General features: G+C 38.2%; 1 protein-coding gene across 3 annotated transcripts in view; it reads left to right on the forward strand.

Moving 5' to 3' along the window:
- The window catches only part of LOC146518457 (voltage-dependent calcium channel subunit alpha-2/delta-3-like), a 40,962-nt gene that overhangs the window by 16,264 nt on the left and 6,779 nt on the right, over window positions 1-17,919 (forward strand). The window contains exons 11-38 of one of the 3 annotated variants that reach the window (XM_085159196.1): window positions 22-111; window positions 1,937-2,050; window positions 3,061-3,139; window positions 5,737-5,870; window positions 6,289-6,306; window positions 7,758-7,829; window positions 8,630-8,710; window positions 8,795-8,869; window positions 9,799-9,882; window positions 10,176-10,247; window positions 10,346-10,407; window positions 10,520-10,587; window positions 10,912-10,957; window positions 11,069-11,166; window positions 11,324-11,417; window positions 12,777-12,872; window positions 12,990-13,111; window positions 13,673-13,750; window positions 13,832-13,893; window positions 13,984-14,028; window positions 14,119-14,181; window positions 14,836-14,906; window positions 16,323-16,398; window positions 16,651-16,691; window positions 16,794-16,849; window positions 17,005-17,122; window positions 17,239-17,351; window positions 17,620-17,702. In XM_085159196.1, coding sequence (XP_085015322.1) covers window positions 22-111; window positions 1,937-2,050; window positions 3,061-3,139; window positions 5,737-5,870; window positions 6,289-6,306; window positions 7,758-7,829; window positions 8,630-8,710; window positions 8,795-8,869; window positions 9,799-9,882; window positions 10,176-10,247; window positions 10,346-10,407; window positions 10,520-10,587; window positions 10,912-10,957; window positions 11,069-11,166; window positions 11,324-11,417; window positions 12,777-12,872; window positions 12,990-13,111; window positions 13,673-13,750; window positions 13,832-13,893; window positions 13,984-14,028; window positions 14,119-14,181; window positions 14,836-14,906; window positions 16,323-16,398; window positions 16,651-16,691; window positions 16,794-16,849; window positions 17,005-17,122; window positions 17,239-17,351; window positions 17,620-17,702 — 2,211 coding nt within the window. Of the gene's footprint in view, window positions 1-21; window positions 112-1,936; window positions 2,051-3,060; window positions 3,140-5,736; window positions 5,871-6,288; window positions 6,307-7,757; window positions 7,830-8,629; window positions 8,711-8,794; window positions 8,870-9,798; window positions 9,883-10,175; window positions 10,248-10,345; window positions 10,408-10,519; window positions 10,588-10,911; window positions 10,958-11,068; window positions 11,167-11,323; window positions 11,418-12,776; window positions 12,873-12,989; window positions 13,112-13,672; window positions 13,751-13,831; window positions 13,894-13,983; window positions 14,029-14,118; window positions 14,182-14,835; window positions 14,907-16,322; window positions 16,399-16,650; window positions 16,692-16,793; window positions 16,850-17,004; window positions 17,123-17,238; window positions 17,352-17,619; window positions 17,703-17,919 lie in introns of those variants that run through there. The other 2 variants (XM_085159197.1, XM_085159198.1) reach the window with 2 other exon arrangements.

Below are 17,919 nucleotides of genomic sequence, written 5' to 3' on the forward strand. Positions count from 1 at the left end.
ACTTTTGTGGTTATGTGTCAGCATTTCCGTGAACATCTGGACAAGCTGTTTGCCAAAGGGATCGGACTGCTTGGTGAAGCTCTGACTGAAGCTTTCATGATCCTGAGTGATGTAAGTTCTAGTAAAAAAAAAACTGCGACTGACATTCAATGACAAATCTTTCAAACATCCTCTCAGTTTATACTCAAATAAATTAACATATTACAAAGGAGGTGAAACAGCTTCTGATTTTCTGATTGCATTTTAATGTTGGATTATTAGCATTTGTAATTTTATTATAAAAAGTTTAATTCATTTATTGATTAATTTGACATAAAAGTAATGCATTTTTGCACGTGCCCACATAAGACAAATGCTTCTTCGTTCTCATTTAATTCAAGTGCTCCATTTGACCCGAACACAAGGGAAACTTTCATTTTACAAGCCACATTTGTTTTCACTGTCAGAATGTGCTCCAAGTACAACACCGAGCTAATCATAAAAAGTAGCACACTCTAGTCAAATATATTCGAGCATTTGGGAGGTGTGCCGCCCATCGAAATGCTCCATTGCAATCCCCGTTCCACCCACCAAACACAGACACATCTATTCGGAACTGTGATTAATGGCTCTAATTAACGTCAATGATTAATAACGTGTGATTGGAACACAAAGAAGATAAGGCCAGGAGCCACGCCGCACTGCTTTTATCTCCCTGTTTTCAGGCAAGCTTTGGCAGTGCTGCTGAAGCTGAGGGAGCGCAGCTTTTACCTCTGCATTTGTCAGATTAATTAAAGCTCTGCAATGAATATGGTAATCAGGTAGTCTGTAGCTTACCATCGAAATTCACTGTTACACCGCTGCACAGTGAATAAAATCACAATGCATCCTATCATAGACCGGATCACAGAGAAACTCTTTGCACTTGACAAGCTCTGCAGCATTTATACTGAGGCCTGGTGAGATGGATGAGAGTAAAGCTGAGAAGCACACACACAAAATTCAACTGCTTTACAAAGCTAGTGATATAAAAGTACCGTAAAACAGCAAACACAAAAAACATTCTGCCAATACTAATTTATAATATATTTTCTGAAAAAAGAATATAGATTTAACTCTTTAACAGCAAGCGTTTGGAATTTATAAGAAAGAATGGATGCTTGGCAGAAAACAAGAGCAAGTCAACAGCCTGAAAAGAGGAACAGCCACAGCTGGAAAGGCATCCCGCAACATCTCAACTGAGCTCTCTGCTGGCATTTTTCAGAAAAGGCACAGGTCTAACTAATCAAAGTAAAAAATTGGTGTTCCTGATAATGTTTATACTGGTTCACTGTCGCCACTCTCATGTTTTACTTTTGACAGTTTAAAAGATCTCCTGTCAGCAAAAACACCCGATGAACTAAAACCATTTTTTAACATTCAGATGTGGTGGATGATCACATTAGTCACTGCTTTCATTCTTTCTGTTTTCTAATATTAGATGAAACCTTACCCAAAGTTACCAAATCAGAAGAGTTTGCTGTATGCTGTATGTTTCTAACTAATTTTTAATACCTGCACCAGCCAAGGGTTTCATCCTTTTCCTTGTTTTTCCTGACACGGAGTCATGCTGACCTCACACATACAGCCACAGTCTCTGTTGTCCTCCAATGACAACAGAAATGAAAAGATGCATATTATATGTTAAGAACAGGTGTGCTCAGCAGGATTTGTCCTGTGATGTTGTCTCTTCACACTCCTGTGGTTCTTCACATTTACACTGCTACAAGTCAATAAGCCACTTAATTACTGCACTGCATCTTCTTGCATCTGAGTCAAGTATGCCACATTTTTCAGGTTTATTTACTTCAACATAATGCTAGTTCTATTTATTTCATGTGTAAATAACATCATAGATATTGTTTAATTTTTCTTTTATGCTATGTTACTCTCATGCATTTCCCCCCTTGTACTTTAGTTCAATCAGACCGGTCGTGGCAGCGTGTGCAGTCAGGCCATAATGCTCGTCACTGATGGGGCAACTGAGATGTATGACGATGTTTTTGAAAAATACAACTGGCCAGAAAGAAAAGTGAGTCTTAACCACTGTCTCTCTCTCTCTCTTATATTCGTCTCCATTACACTGCTGTCTTTTCTGTCTAATTTTAAATTGTAAGCATCACAGTTTTTTGCTTGCACTGCAGTTTTCTTGCATCAAATGTACATTTTACATTATCCCAGCCGGAGCTCCGGTCTGATGTTTTGAGGAATTGGTTTCTTAATTCATTATCACTCGTGTAAAAATCGTTGTCAATATGATGTTTTTCAGTGTGTTGATGAATTACAGCTCAGGGAATAAAGCATGGGAAATTAATTATTTTCAAGGGCACTGCATGTACAAGCAGCTCAGGCTCAAAGGACTCTTACCCCTCTGCTGTGCTCTCCCCACACTTCTTTGTGGATTCAATACTGGGTTTAAAATCTTTTGTTGGTCTTTCTCAGTAAGACCTAAATGCAGTTAAAATGAAATGAACTGCTGTGCAGCTCACAGAGCCATAAAAACAACAGCTAAAGGGCTTTTGTTCAGTCCTGTGAAGCATATGTGTGGGGCTTTTGGCAGAGCACCGGGCAGTGTTTGGCAGGGCACCCCCCCTTCATCCTACCCACCCACCCCGCAAATACACCCCGAGGGCTGCTATATGGCAGCCTTTCAGTGTTTTCTATATGCTTTCTGCTTAGCAAAGCATCTGGAGCCAATGAGCCGTACAGGTCTGGCAAAGTGTCACGCAGCGTTCTTCAGAAGGACAGTTGTACATGCCCCCATGCCCAAACAATAACAAAGGAAAATTAATTTAATTTGAATACATAAACTCAAAAAGAGATGAAAAAATTAAAATAAACTAAAAAGGATTGGCTAAAAAAAGAAAAGTGCAAACACACACTTTCCTCCTGAGAATTTAAAAGAACATATAGCTTCCTCCTTCTCTAGAACCAGATAGAATCAGGACAGGAAGATGAAGCACTGAGGAGATACATCACTTTGCATGTTTTTTTAATCCTTCTATCTCAAAAACTCTTGTCATCTATGTGTCCTTTAAACAGGTCCGGTTATTCCCTTACCTGATTGGACGAGAGTCTGCGTTTGCTGATAACCTTAAATGGATGGCTTGTGCCAACAAAGGTTGGAGACCTTTTGATAAACACTTTCCAAGACAGCTTCGTATTAGAGTGTCAAACAGGGTCTGATGCTGCGCTTGTGTGCAATAATATGATAGATTAAGGATTTGTGGGATCTGTGCGGTTTGGACATGTATGTGTAGCTTTGTGTGTTTTGTGTGTGTGTGCACGCATATGCATGTGCTTGCTCAGACTCTTTCTGCCAAGAGGCAATGAAGTGGCACTTGGGAGGGTCAGAGGTCAATCTGCTCTAATCCCTCTTCCTGTCAGTGTCTTCCTCTTGGCTGCTCACTGCTGATGGCTCCCTCGCGTCAACGCTCCAGATGAGTGCCCTCTGGAAGGGAAAGTCACAGCCAGGAAAACAGATCACAGAGGGATTGTGGAATGACAAGCCACAAACCTCCTTCCCATACAGGCCACCGCTGCGTTATAACCCAACATGCCTGATATAAAACATTGTCAGCAACAGCAGGAGGTGACACTCAGTTTAAACAGAAACACTGGCTCTGTGCAATCCAGCAGAGACATCAGCAGGAGGGCAGTAGTGTACTTTAACACAGTTTTGAGGTACTTTCTTTTGGTTTGGAACCATATTTGAATTAAAAGCTATTTTAGACTTAATTTTAATATAATCAGTAGAAGTTTTAAAACACACCAATAATAGTCAAATAACATGGAATATATACACAAAATATTTGAGAGATACTGTTTTGTGCAATCTTATATTTTGCTGACATTTCTGTTGACATCAGTGAAGACAGTGGGTTCAAAGCTGGGTCATTTTTCCTGGAAATGTTGAAAAGTGACAGCTGGGTTCAGCCTCCCCATGACCCTGAATTTTATAAGTAGCTATTGAAATGGATGGATTGATGGATATATGTTGGGTTGTTAAGTCACTGGTCAGAAAGTCCATTAAAAACTACACACGGTGGGTATTATGAGCTGATTTAAATGTGCAGCATGTTGAAATTGTATTACCTTTAGCATTCAGAATTCTTTTTTTAGTGCACCACATCACCTTAATAAATCTAATACAATTTATTAATTGTGTGGATAAAAATATGCAAAAACATATAATAGTTTAAAAAGTTTTAATATAAAGTTTAAATTTAAAATATTATTTTTTGCATTCATAAATGGACTTAGACTGAAGACCATCCCCACTGGTGTCCTTACATTTTATTTGTCTAAGGATGCTGAGGAGTTTACACACCAGCGATCTGTAATATCTTTTAAACTTATCTCTCCTTTTGCCTAGATCATGTTAGCAAAGGTTGGATTTAGCCTCACACCAAAAGAGTAGGGCTAAATTGTTAGAAATCAAACGAGTGGTGAAGGATTGACAAACAAAGCCAAACACGCTGTGTGGGAGGAATGTGTTGCTGCTGCAGTGAACGAAGTGGGGCAGAAGGAAAATCTGCAAAGTTTATCTCAGGCTTGGACGCACATATAACTCAAACACTCCCACATAACCATCAGGAAACTCGGTACCACTTTCTATCACAGCTCGGTAATAAAGGGAAAACAAGAGGGTAATAATATGGTAATTTCTAAGTTATTACTATGCAATTACAAAGTAATAACTACATAATAACCAAGTACCAGCATGGTAGCAACAGTGGTTAGAGTTGAGTAATAGTACTCTGAAATTTATGTAACAGGATAATAAGGGCCCCAAAACTGGGGTAACAATGTGGACATACAGCTCTGTGATAAAGTGGTAATTGTAGGGTAACAAGAAAGAAATAATGTGGTCATTTCTAAGTTATAACCACTAAATTAGCCAGGGTAGTTTCTGTGTAATAAGCAGGAAACACAGCTGCAAAATGCAAAACTGCCTGTTTCTATTTAATAACATACGAATATCCCATTAAAGCAAACTTGTGTGTTTGTGAGGCTATTACCTGGAAATATCTTGGGTAGTTTCTGTATAATAAGCAGAAAACATAGCTGTAAAATGCAAACCAGCTTGTTTCTACTTAATAACATATTAATAGCCAGGTAATAAACTTTTAAAACACACTTAAAGAATAGTAATGATTACCAGGAAACACCTGTGGTGGTTTCTGTGTAATAAGCAGGAATTTAATACTATGGTCATGATAGTCGATTAAAAAAAGCATCAGGAAGTCTCTCATGCACTTATGCAAAATGTTAATAATTAAGTTTAAAAGAATAACACATATGAATACATTAGATACGGGAGTGTGAAGGACCCTCCCTAACGGCATAGTTTATACATAGATGCTCTGCTTAGTGAGCTGTGATTTTCTACATCATCTGTACTTAAGATGAAAATTCCTGTAGATCCATTTTATGAATGATTGTTCATTGATGTGTTTGGTGAACTTGGAGTTTTCGCTTGTATTTTTTTTGTTGTTGTTCCAACCACTAGATGTAAATCTTGCGTTTGATGTGTTAAATACTCCACATGTTGGGCTGTTCTTTAATGAGTTTATGGATCACATCCTCTTGCAGAAGTGTGTTTGATGTGATTGTGGGTTAATGTGTGTGTGTGTGTGTGTGTGTGTGTGTGTGTGTGTGTGTGTGTGTGTGTGTGTGTGTGTGTGTGTGTGTGTGTGTGTGTGTGTGTGATTGCAGGATATTTTAGTCAGATCTCAACCTTAGCTGATGTTCAGGAGAACGTCATGAGATATCTTCATGTCATGAGCCGCCCAAAGGTTATCGATCATGAGCACGACACAGTGTGGACTGAGGCTTACGTGGACAGTGCTGTAAGTATATCTTAAGTATTGTACATTAATTAATATTACTGGTTCATTATTCAAGTATACAATAGTTTTCTGGTGTGAAAGCGTTTTTCATAAAATACCTGAGCATCAGAAATAAAGCAACAGATTTGTCGAACTGTCTGTTTCAGAGACATTTAAATGCTGTATCCTGTTCTACATGATATGAGGTTTTCATGCTGTGTTGTCCATCTCTTGTACTGTACAATGAGTATCCACATGTGTGGGTCTGCTCTCTCATTATTACTCCTCATGCTGCTGGAATGATTCCTCATTATGAGCTTCATTAATCTGCATGGATTTTTCCCCCAAGTGTGCATCTGTGTCCACAAAGTCGATGCAGAATATGCAGATTTTATTTCACTGATGATTCAATCCTTGTGTATCTCTTCTTCCCCATCAGCTTTCCCTGGCCTACAAGGTACGTCAGCAAAATGTTCGTTTTCTTGTGCAAGAACTGGCCTTGTGCTGTGGATCTGATTCTGAAGTAGGACCAGAAAAGGCATCATGGGCAGGATATAAAAAAAGTTTTTATTCAGTATCAGCCAGTACAAGTCATATTATATGAAGCAGAAGTGACTTGAGAGGTTAAATACCTGCCCATTGTTTCTCGCCTTTCGACGTGCTTCAGTCGGGGGGTTGCTCTGAGGGGCACAAACAGCAGAGGAGCATTTATTGTCTTTTTTTCCAATATGGAGGCAATACCCATGCACACACTAAAACACACACACTCTCCCTCTCACACGCACATATACATTTACACACACATACAGAAAGGGTTGGGAGATTGTCCTCTGCAGTGTGTGCTCTTGTATCTCAGCCTCAGACACACCATTCATCATTCTGTGGATCATTGCACTTTATCTCCTAAAGCCCATAATAAAACTGACACTGGAGGAGAGACCAAGAAAGAAGGAAAGAAGGTAGAGAGCGAGAGCGATGGAGGTGTCCATTGCTGTACCTGTGTGCGTATGGTTGTAAGGACTAAAGCAGGCCAGTTTTCTCTTCCATTGTGTGCTGTGATGAATTTAAGGAGCCTCCATTCTTCATTTTGTCAAGCCAGCTTGTACACACAGCAGTTCACAGCTCGTTGGCTTCATATATACATGCAGACACACACACACACACACAAACTGAACATCAACCACGCTCATGCACAAACACGGACACAGGCATGCTCAGCTGTACCATTTCACAATGTGAGGGAAAGGCAGACCTATTTTAATGGTGCTCATGCGCTGATGTCAGCCTTCATCCTCCTGAGCACATGAGCCGCACATGGTTCAGGTCTGACAATTTAAAGGCTTTAACCAGCCTTAGTTCATTTTACATGTAATTCTTCAGGGCCGTTTGGATGCTACAGTTATATATTATGTGAAGGAAATAAATTCCGCCCCTGCCTTTCACATGATAAATTTTTACACATTTAATAAATACATTAATAACACACTTATATGTAACTTAGGCTGTATCGTTATTACCAATTAACTACTTTATTGGGTTGTTCAGATTTATTGTTTTTACATAATCTATGTCATTAATATAATTTTGCAGGACTTTAGCTACTGCTGATAAACAAAATGTGTCAACATAAACATAGGCAGCATGCTTTGTATGTAACTTGTCTTAAAATGTATCAAATGTGATGGTGAAGAAAGTTTAATTTAAGTTTTATGTTCTGTGGATGAATGCATTGTTGGTTCCTGTCAGCTTTTAATTAAATTACTTAAATTAAAAAAGTTATTTTCATTATGTTTGATTATCAGAGCCTATCTAGGGGAGAGAGTGGTTTTTTCAATACAAATTTTCTTCCCTTGCTTTATTATTACAAATTATAAAGTCCTCTTTTACTTTTTTCTGTCTTTTTTTCAGTTGAACGATAAATCAGGCCCAACTTTGACAACTACAGTGGCCATGCCGGTCTTCAGCACAAAGAATGAAACTGTGAGTCAATTATAGCATTTATTAGCTAGTTACTAGGTGTTTTGATTAAATTGGGTTTAAATTCAATTCAATTTTAAATGAAAGATTAAATTTCACATAACGGCTGTGTATCATGTCTCTGTGGGTGAGATCAATCACTATATGTGGCTGTGGGCACAAAAACTCCCCTGATGTTCAAATCTTCTTTTTTAAAGAGCAGCCAGTCAGAAGAAAGTTGTTTTAAAAATGATCAACGGGTGCTCAGACTGCTTGTTTTAGGGTCATGGATAAACTTATAGGCTTTGTAAAGCTCTGGTATTGATAAATAAAGATTATTTTTAATATGGAAATTGTGAAAAAGCTATTCTAATTGGTTTCAGGCATATAAATGTAGGGCTGATGAACATAATAAGTCCACTTTAAATCTATATGAATACAAGAAATTTGTCAAACTATGGCTTCTTTGGTGTAAAAATTCTGACAAAAAGACATTTTTGTATCTAAACTTTTGAAAAAAAACGAACAATAAAGAGAAATTGAAATCAGAGTGCGAGCACCAGACCTTAGTATTTTTCTTTCTGACTTTATCTTCCGCATATACCTTAAAAACACCCCTGGTGGACTAAATTACCAAACTGACAAGCAACGGTGAAATGCCCCTTCTCTTTCATTTAAATTATGCAAAGCAAAGACTAAACTTACTTTTTCATACTTTAAACACCTTTTACTAGAGCAATGATATCCTCCCACTGCTGGGTGACTGAATATTAAACGCCGTTTTTATCTAAAGTTGTGTATGTGTTTTGAATCTTTTCATGCAGAAGAACCAGGGTATTCTGTTGGGGGTCGTAGGAACAGACATCCCTCTGCAGGAGCTGATGAAGCTCATCCCCAAACATATGGTACAATCAGCTGTCTTGGGCTAGATTAATGTATTCATATGCATATTTTCATTCTGCCTTAAGTATCTCATTTTCTGTCTCTAGTTAGGGATCCATGGATATGCATTTGCCATCACAAACAATGGCTACATCCTGATACATCCGGACCTCAGGCCTTTGGTAACTCACTTTCTTAGCATTACTTTTACACCTGAACATTCTCACAGCATTCCCTGACTTGACCCTATTTTCCCTTTTTTTCTTTTGTCCATGCTATTGTATGCATAACCAAAAATATGAACCTCCCACGAGGGTACGCAGAGACAAATGTGTTATCTGGTTAGGAGGCTACATGGGCTCGTATAGTCTGTAATCCCCACCTTTTCCTTTGATGTATGCATGCAGGGATAAAGGCCATTCATAGGGCTGGCTGGCCTGAAATTTCCCAGAGGTAACTTAACACTCGCTGGCAGAGATCACAGCCGCTCGCCCTGGCACCGTTGGTTCCTCGGGAGCTATGGCTGTGCTAGTGGATCTGTGTGTGCCAGTGTTAGTGCTATTCCTCTCTGTGCAACTGTGTGTGCGTGTGTGTGTTGGTCTGTGATGGTTCTTTGTGTCTCTTTGTGGCTAAAACTGTGCTGTGGTCATAGTCATTGACTTGTTGTTTCATGTGGATCGGGACTACATTCAGTAGCAAAGTTTGACATGTTAAAGTTTAATGCATCGATGTAGAGTTGTTTGAGCGTGGATTTTCTATCAATCATATTAATTATTTTTAATTTACCTGACAGTGTTCATTTCACAGTCGATTTGTTAAATAATTACTCAGCAAAACCTCAATAACTGCACTTGATAAATAAGAGTAGGTCTTAATTCTGAAAGTGCAACATAAAAGACAGATTACAGTGAAAAATAACGATTTCTAAATTGATCTATTTTCTTAATATCTGGCTCATGCATTTGAAAATTATGTCTTATGTGTATGTTTAATAGATGAATAAGGCTAGATAAGATGACATGTTTGAACCTAAGTTAAGCTATTAGTTCAAATAAAATAATATTACACTAAAAAGGTCACTAAGTTGTGCACACTGTGTTCCTCTATGCAGTATCAGGAGGGTCAGAAGAGGAGGAAGCCCAACTACAGCAGTGTGGATCTCTCGGAGGTGGAATGGGAAGACAAAGATGGCATAGTATGTGCCAAAATTCATATCGTTTTAAGTCTTTATGTTTAGTAGAATATGAACCACTAAATGTGTTTGGATCTGCAATATTAAGCAAAGCAGTGACTGCATTACACACTGTAATTACACATTTATTACTTTGTTCAGTAATGGCAAAGGTTTCTATTAGATCAAATTAGCATACGAATTGCCATGGTGGGATTGCTCAGTTTTCTGCAACACAGTGCAATGGCATTGAAATCCAGCACCGGCTGGTAGTATGATCAGTGACCCAGCCTTGCCCTCTCTGCTTTATCTTCTAGCTACGCAATGCTATGGTGAATAGGAGGACAGGGACCTTCTCTATGGAGGTGAAGAAGACTGTGGATAGAGGGGTGAGGCTGCAGATAAAGACGCTTAGTGTCTCCATAACAAATGAGAATGTTCTCTTCGTTGTCTCTGAACTGAGGGAATGAATCTGTTATTCTTTCAGAGGCGTGTGCTAAAGATGCACAATGACTATTACTACACTGACATCAAAGGAACTCCATTCAGGTGGAAGAAAAGTTTTATTACATTCATAAATGACTTTTTGTCAGTTTATGTCTCACTTCTACTCAAACGTTGACTGACTCAGGCTAATGTTCTTCTCGGTGCGTGCCTCTAGTGTCGGAGTAGCTCTCTCAAGAGGTCACGGAAAGTACTTCTTCAGAGGAAATGTGTCGCTCGAAGCAGGTACTCCACTCTTTGATTTACACTTTTAAGTCTGAATACTTCACAAATGCACGAAGAAATGGCTTGTGAGGAAGATCTTACTTGGTTAGTATCCTGTAGTGAGTATCCTGAGAATGTGGCATTTACAGGAAATATATAAAACCTGGTTATTTATATCCATTTATACATGGGTTTTTGTACCAACACAACAAAGTAAGACGTTTACATCAGCAACACATAACCAAATTTCTCTAATGATAAAAATCCTTGCACATGTAAATTTACTCTGTGTTTCAGTCATTGCAGACCGGCATTGCTGAAGCGTTACTGACTTGTGTTTTTCAGGGCTCCGTGATCTGGAACAGCCAGATGTCGCCCTGGCAGACGAATGGTAACGCAGGGGTTATGGGAGTGGGCATTCATGCGTTATGTAGGTTACCCCTTTGTGATCACCAGGGATCCTGAGGCCTGTGGTCTGACAGTGTGGCTCTTTTGGATGCAGGACCTACTGCAACATAGAGGAGGAGCATGAACATCGTCACCTGACCCAGATTCAAGCTATTAAACTCTTCATGACGGGCCGCAGACCGCACCTCAAATGTAAGACATAAAGTGACACATAAGCAAGTCATAGTACAAGCAGCCTATAATTTCTGAAATGAAATTATCCTATCAAGTGTGAACAATCAAGACTAAAACATGTTGAATGAGATGGATATACAGTTAATCAGACCCATGTTATCCTCTGATGTTACAGGTGACAGAGAGCTGATCCAGGAGGTTTTATTTGATGCTGTGGTCACTGCTCCACTCGAGGCCTATTGGACTGGATTGGCTCTCAACAAGTCAGAGTAAGAAATGTTAGGTACCTATTCCTGAGATGTAGTTGTGAATAAAGCATTAATAATATGATTATCATTATATACCAAACTATCACAAGATTGCTTGTAATTCATCTGCACTCTTAAATGTCACTGTAAATGAAGGGTGAAGGGTTCCTACAGAAGCCCAGCAGGTTTGCTGGGTAAATACTGACATCTTTTGTTTTGTTTATTTATTAGGAAGGCACAGATTATCTTCCTGGGGTCTGTTTTTAAAAACATAGATTAAAAAAAACATTGCATTCCACATATTTGAATACATTTAAACACATAAAGATTATGCTCAACACACATGTTGAATAAAAGAACATTAAAATAAGATTAGATTGTAGAAGTTAAAAAAGCCCCCCCCCCAACTCAAAATTATGATATGCAATACGTTTCTTTATTTTAATTATAAAACAATATGATTTATTTGATTTTAGTGTTCATTTAATCAGTCACAGGGGTATATATTACTGTACATTTAAGAAAAGTTGTGGTTGCCTCAGGGAGTTAAAAACAGCCATCTGGTGGCATGTGTACACGACGCTAAATTAAGTTTTAATTGACTATGCTGATATGATGGATTGCAAAACTTTCCATGTTGCAAGTAGGAGTGCAGCAATTATCCAGTCGCCATCTTTTACCAGCAAAGTCAGAAGTGCTGTTTGTGTTAGTGCCATATGCACAGAGGTGATTTGATGTAGCTGAGGTTTGATCACTTTAATACTTTAGAAGCATTTACCCAAATATGAAGTTAATTATTAGTAGTATTTATAAATCTCTGACACATTATGAAATTATTTAATTCTAAATAACATATCTTTTGTTCGAATTATACATACCTTAAAAAGATATGCTTTGTAAGACTCAAATTAATACATCTGTATAATTCAGTTTTTGGCTGATATAGCTGAAGCTAATTTACTTCTTCATCAACTATTACACTGTTACAGGATATCATGCAACACTTTGAATTTAGAATAATGTGTAAGATGTGTATGCATGTTTGCAACTGATGATAATTTCTTTTTGATAAAGCTGCTGAATTTTTTTTGTCACATATTAATAATTTTGCAGATAAAATATCAAACTAAGTGCACCAGAAGTCATATGTGAATAATTACATGGCTAACTAAAAAGCAATCAAGTATGAACTTAATAGGAACATCCGTGTTAAGTTAACTTTTATGTAAAAATACCCAGTTTGTCAAATACTGTATTCAAAGAGAAATTTAAATTACATGCTGCCTTATATCAGTCACAAATGTTCAGGGAAAGTGTTTAAAATCAAATCGCAGGTATGTTTTTGTGGCATGCACTCACTGCTTTAAAATCGATCAACAGAAACTCAGACAAAGGAGTGGAGATTACTTTTCTGGGAACACGTACGGGTCTTTCGAGAACCAACCTGTTTGTACCCGTTGATCAGCTCTCCAACAGGTGAGTGCCACCGCTCAACATTTCTCTAACCATTCAGCGTGAGGTGAGGCTGTGATTGTACTTGATGAATCTAATCCTTTGCTCTTCACGTCAGTTTCACTCTGTATGCTTCCTCAGAGATTTCCTGACAGCAGAGGACAAGGAGGGTGTGTTTAATGCTGATCACTTCCCTCTGTGGTACAAGAGAGCAGCAGAGCAGGTTCCCGGCACATTTGTCTACTCCATCCCCTTCAGCACAGGTATGCAGAACATTATGGAGTGTGAAATATCAGCTCTATGAGCCTGTACAAAAATGTACAAAACATGAATTTATCTCCACAGTGCTGGTAAATTTTCCTGTATCTTCTAATATACAAGTTCATCTCAATGCAGCATTGCACACTGTACATTTTGCAAATTCATTTGGTTGCTGTAGGCATTAACTTGTCTTTCTACGTCTCTCTCTTTGTTATGGACTGTGGTTTTTACTGGTGGGATGCTCATCTCCCTCACAGCTTTCCTGCCGTTAATGTGGCTCACGTGCTGTCTACTATCTGGAGGGTAGAGATCTCAGTTTCCTTCTCCGGGACATTTGCCCCCCTTTCCCCTGTTAATAATGACTGCATCCAGCCAGGCTTTACCATCATAACCTGAAATGTTCTGTCACAGAACCCATTTCCGAATTATTATAGTCATCTGGCTGCAAAAAAGACCAGACTGAACTCCATTACTAGGTTTATTGTGAGGTTGCTGGGTAAAGGGTGCCATCTAGTGAGCAGAAACTATAACTTGAGCTGTATTTATTTCCTTTTCTCCTCCAGCTTTAGAAAATAAAAGTGTGGTTTTGGCCAGCACAGCAATTCAGCTCCTTGATGACAGGAAATCTCCAATTGTTGCTGGTAATGACTTTGTTTCTGTCATATCATTAGTTTCTAGCTGCACCTATGTCCAAGCTCACGTTTGCTTGGTCTTGCTCTCAGCTGTAGGGATCCAAATGAAGCTTGAATACTTTCAGAAGAAGTTCTGGACTGCCTGCAGACAGGTAACAACAGAACAAGTGTCACAACAGTTTTTCATACAAAAGTGAGCCTCATGATTATGCATGAAACTAACCTGTCCTTTATATGCTCAGTGTACAGCCCTGGATGGAAAATGTAGCATTAGCTGCGATAATGAGGTAAGAAAGCTTCTTTATTCTGACTTGAGGAGTACTGAAAGGTATTAGAAGAAAATATGACTATGATCTTTATATCCACATTTCAAACAGGACATCAACTGTTATCTCATTGACAACAATGGATTTATTCTTGTTACAGAAGAACAGTCTCAGGTACTGTGTGCAACTAAACTACATCAAAGGACCAGTTTTGCCTTGAAGAATGTGTTTCTTTTTAATAAATTGCTCAGCTATTTAGATTTTGACCTTCCTTTGTCCAGTGTTAGTATATCTGTTTTTTAAAAGCACAAATTTATCTATAAATTTAAAATCTAGCAATTTTTTCTATTACATATTTAGGCATAGAAATTTTCTTTATGATATTTATTCATTCAGTTCTTCCTTTAAAGGCTTTCCATTGAGTCTTGAAATGCATTAGTGTCAAAAGGAAATATCAAAGTGGAAGAGTGAACTATGCATTTACCACTTTAGAAAATCCCAAGTTTAGTAACATTAAGTAACATCTGGTAATATAAGTGCTCTACATTGTGTGCATCAGAGCATTCACATAACCTTCAGCTGCAGACCAAGAACAAATAGCTCCGGCTTGCTGTACTGAAATAACTACACAACATTTAGCTGACCACTTCTCAGTGGTTACCACCTCGCTGTGGTAGACGCTATTTACATGCTGATGCCCTAAAAAGCCAGCTTGCATCTCATGTTTCTTTGTGAATGCTTAATGCTGCTTAAATAAAACACAATTAAACAAATTAAAATAATTTTTTTTATGCTTTCTGGTGTGCTTTGACATCATTTCTCTCTCAGACAGGGCTTTTCTTTGGAGAGGTGGAAGGTGCTGTTATGAACAAACTGCTACAAATGGGATCCTTCAAAAGGTTTGAGACACAGTTTAACAACTGGTTGAGCTTTAACCTAATAAATTAAACTCAAAGGCTAAAAAACATGTTGCTATATATGACAATAAGGCACATCTTGACTTTAAGCAGCTATCCCCTTCAACACACCACACCAGTTTTCAACTCTGTTTGTGCGAACTGGGCCACTCTCCTTCACGGTTGTGAACATCTATCAGAGAGCAACAAAGGCTGCCAAGTACTCCTATTTTTCTCAACTTATTGCTGCCAAATCGCATAACCCTCGTGTATTCTATAACACTATAAATTATGTACTTAATACAGAAGGCTATGTTCTTTTGCACTCTTCTCAGGTTATGTGCAATAAGTTTCTTAATTATTTTGTGGACAAGGTTGCTAGGTTGAGACCTCTGCTGATCTGGCATGCATGGTCCTTGCTTTTCTACCAATGGTTTTACCTGTTTTAGTGAAACTGTGTTGAAGTCTAAGCCGTATGGCTCTCCAAATGATGTTGTTCCTCCCCGCTTTCTCAAAAAGGTATTTCCTACCATCGGACCACACATTCTGAACATCATTAATACTAGTATTTTGTCTGGTTAAGTACCTAACAAATTTAAGCATGCAGTCATACATCCTTTACTTAAGAAACCAGGGTTAGACAGCTCAGTCATGTCAAATTTTAGACCCATCTCTAAGCTTCCCTTTCTGAGTAAGATCCTAGAAAGGATTGTTTATACTCAGTTGATGAACTATTTGAATGACTCTCAATTGTCTGAAATCTTTCAGTCCGGCTGTAAGCCCTTTTACAGTATGGAGACAGCCCTCGTAAAAGTTATGAATGACATTCTGATAGCGACAGACCGTGGTAAATATGCAGTGCTTGTCTTGTTGGACAAGACCGCTGCATTCGACACAGTGGATCATGATTTGCTGATCTCCCGCTTACAGCACTGTGCAGGAATTTCTGGTTCGGCACTTTTGTGGTTAAAATCTTATCTCTCAAACTGGACTTTTTGTGTTGTCTGTTTTGTTGAAGCCCCATGTCCCCATTCGTTCACTTCGGTCAGCTGAGCAGCTGTTGCTTTCAGTCCCTAAGTCACGGCTGAAACTTAGAGAAGCCCGAGCGTTCTCTATTTCGGCTTCGATGCTTTGAAATACTCTTCCTTTCCATATTAGACAGGCTACATCAGTGCCAGTTTTTAAGTCCAGATAAAAAAAAACTATTTTTACTCCCTGGCTTTTAACTCTGTGGGTAACTGACATTTTTATTCATTTTATTGCTATGTTTGGTTTTTGCTATTTTATTACTATATTTATATTTTTATTGTACAGCACTTTGGTCTACCAGGTGTGTTTTCGAAGTGCTATGTAAATAAACGATGATGATGATGAGATCAGATGTTTATTAAGACCTTCACTGTGCTGTGTGTGTTTCAGGATCACTCTTTATGACTACCAGGCCCTTTGCAGAGAGTATGCTGGGAGCAGTGACAGTGCACGCACTTTGTCAGATGTAAGTGTGCAACAGACAGCGTTTAGAGGAAGAGAAGTAAAAGGATATTTATAATCTGTGGTTCACAACATCTACAGCTGCATATGTCTTCAAACTAAACCACTGGCCATCGAACATATTTCAGTTTGTGGTTATCATTAGCATGCTGCTGATGCATGTTGAACAAGTGGAAAATGAACTACAGCATTTATAACGATCAATACAAAACAAAGCAAATAAAAAAGCTGACCTTATCTTTTCTTTGTCTTTTAGCCATTTTCTGTAGTTAAATGGCTTCTGACTGAACTTGTCATGTAAGAATTTTTGATAAAATATTTGTTTAGTATTGTTTACTCTGTTCTCATAACTTTCATCACAAACACTGATTATGTTTTATGTTTCTGCTTTTCTCTTAGTTTCCTGCTAGAATTTAACCTGTACAGCTGGTGGAATATTGATCTCTCAGTTAAAGGTAACTGTAACTTTGTGATGATTTATAGGCATTTGAGATCTGAGAGAGGGAGAATATTTGGAAAGTATGAGCGGCAGAAAGAAAACCTCTTCTGCTTAATGCTGATTTTGTAAAGCCTCTGTGTTTCAGTTAAACCTGCTCTGTTTCACGTTCAGCTCAGAGATCTCGGGGTAAAACCATGATGGTACCATGTGATACAGAATACCCTGCATTTGTGTCTGAACGCACCATCAAAGAAACAACTGGAAACATTGAGTGCGACGGCTGCATCAGGTGCTGCAAAGTGAACTGTCTATTAATCATGAAATAATAATCTAATAGTATCATCTGATTATATTTAACCAACATTAAACTTTTTTTAAAAATGTGACTTTGTGTTTGTGCTGCAGATCTTTTGTCATACAGCAGATTCCCAGCAGCAACCTGTTCATGGTTGTTGTGGATAATAAGTGTGACTGCAGCAGTGCTCCTCCAGTGACAATGGATCCCATTGAGATCATATATATCCTTTCTGTATGAAGCAGAGACATTTCATGAACTGAAACAAAATAGCTGAAAGTTTTTTTTTTTCCTAAATATGTTTAGCTGGCTGTGAGAAAAAGTGATCATCATGAATTTCATCTTGAGGGGTTTACTATTGAGATGATTACACTTCGGGTTAAATTTGAAGTTGTGGTTTAGGGTAAGTGAGGTTTAATGCATGTTAGTTGGGTTTCAAACTTAGCACCATATCTTGTTGATTTATTCTTACACCCTTGACTCCTTTGAACACAATGAGTCACTAAAATGTGAGAGACTGAAGTATCAGAAGGACAGAAAAAAGCCTGAATCATGTCATCCTTTCCACCCTGAGGTATGTGAAAGTGGTTATCTGCACACACTATCTGTATGTATGCGGGTCAACATCGATACAGTGAAAGCTGACAGTAAAGGAAATACAAATAAGGTTATGTGCTACTCTATGAAAATGTGATAATGGTAATATAATTCCATATAACATCACTGAAACTGTTTTCTTTCTGTAAGAACAACATAATAATGTTATAATAATATAATAGTAAGTTAGCTTT

This window comes from Neolamprologus multifasciatus, chromosome 5, assembly GCF_963576455.1.
Source record: "Neolamprologus multifasciatus chromosome 5, fNeoMul1.2, whole genome shotgun sequence".
NCBI lineage: Eukaryota > Metazoa > Chordata > Actinopteri > Cichliformes > Cichlidae > Neolamprologus > Neolamprologus multifasciatus.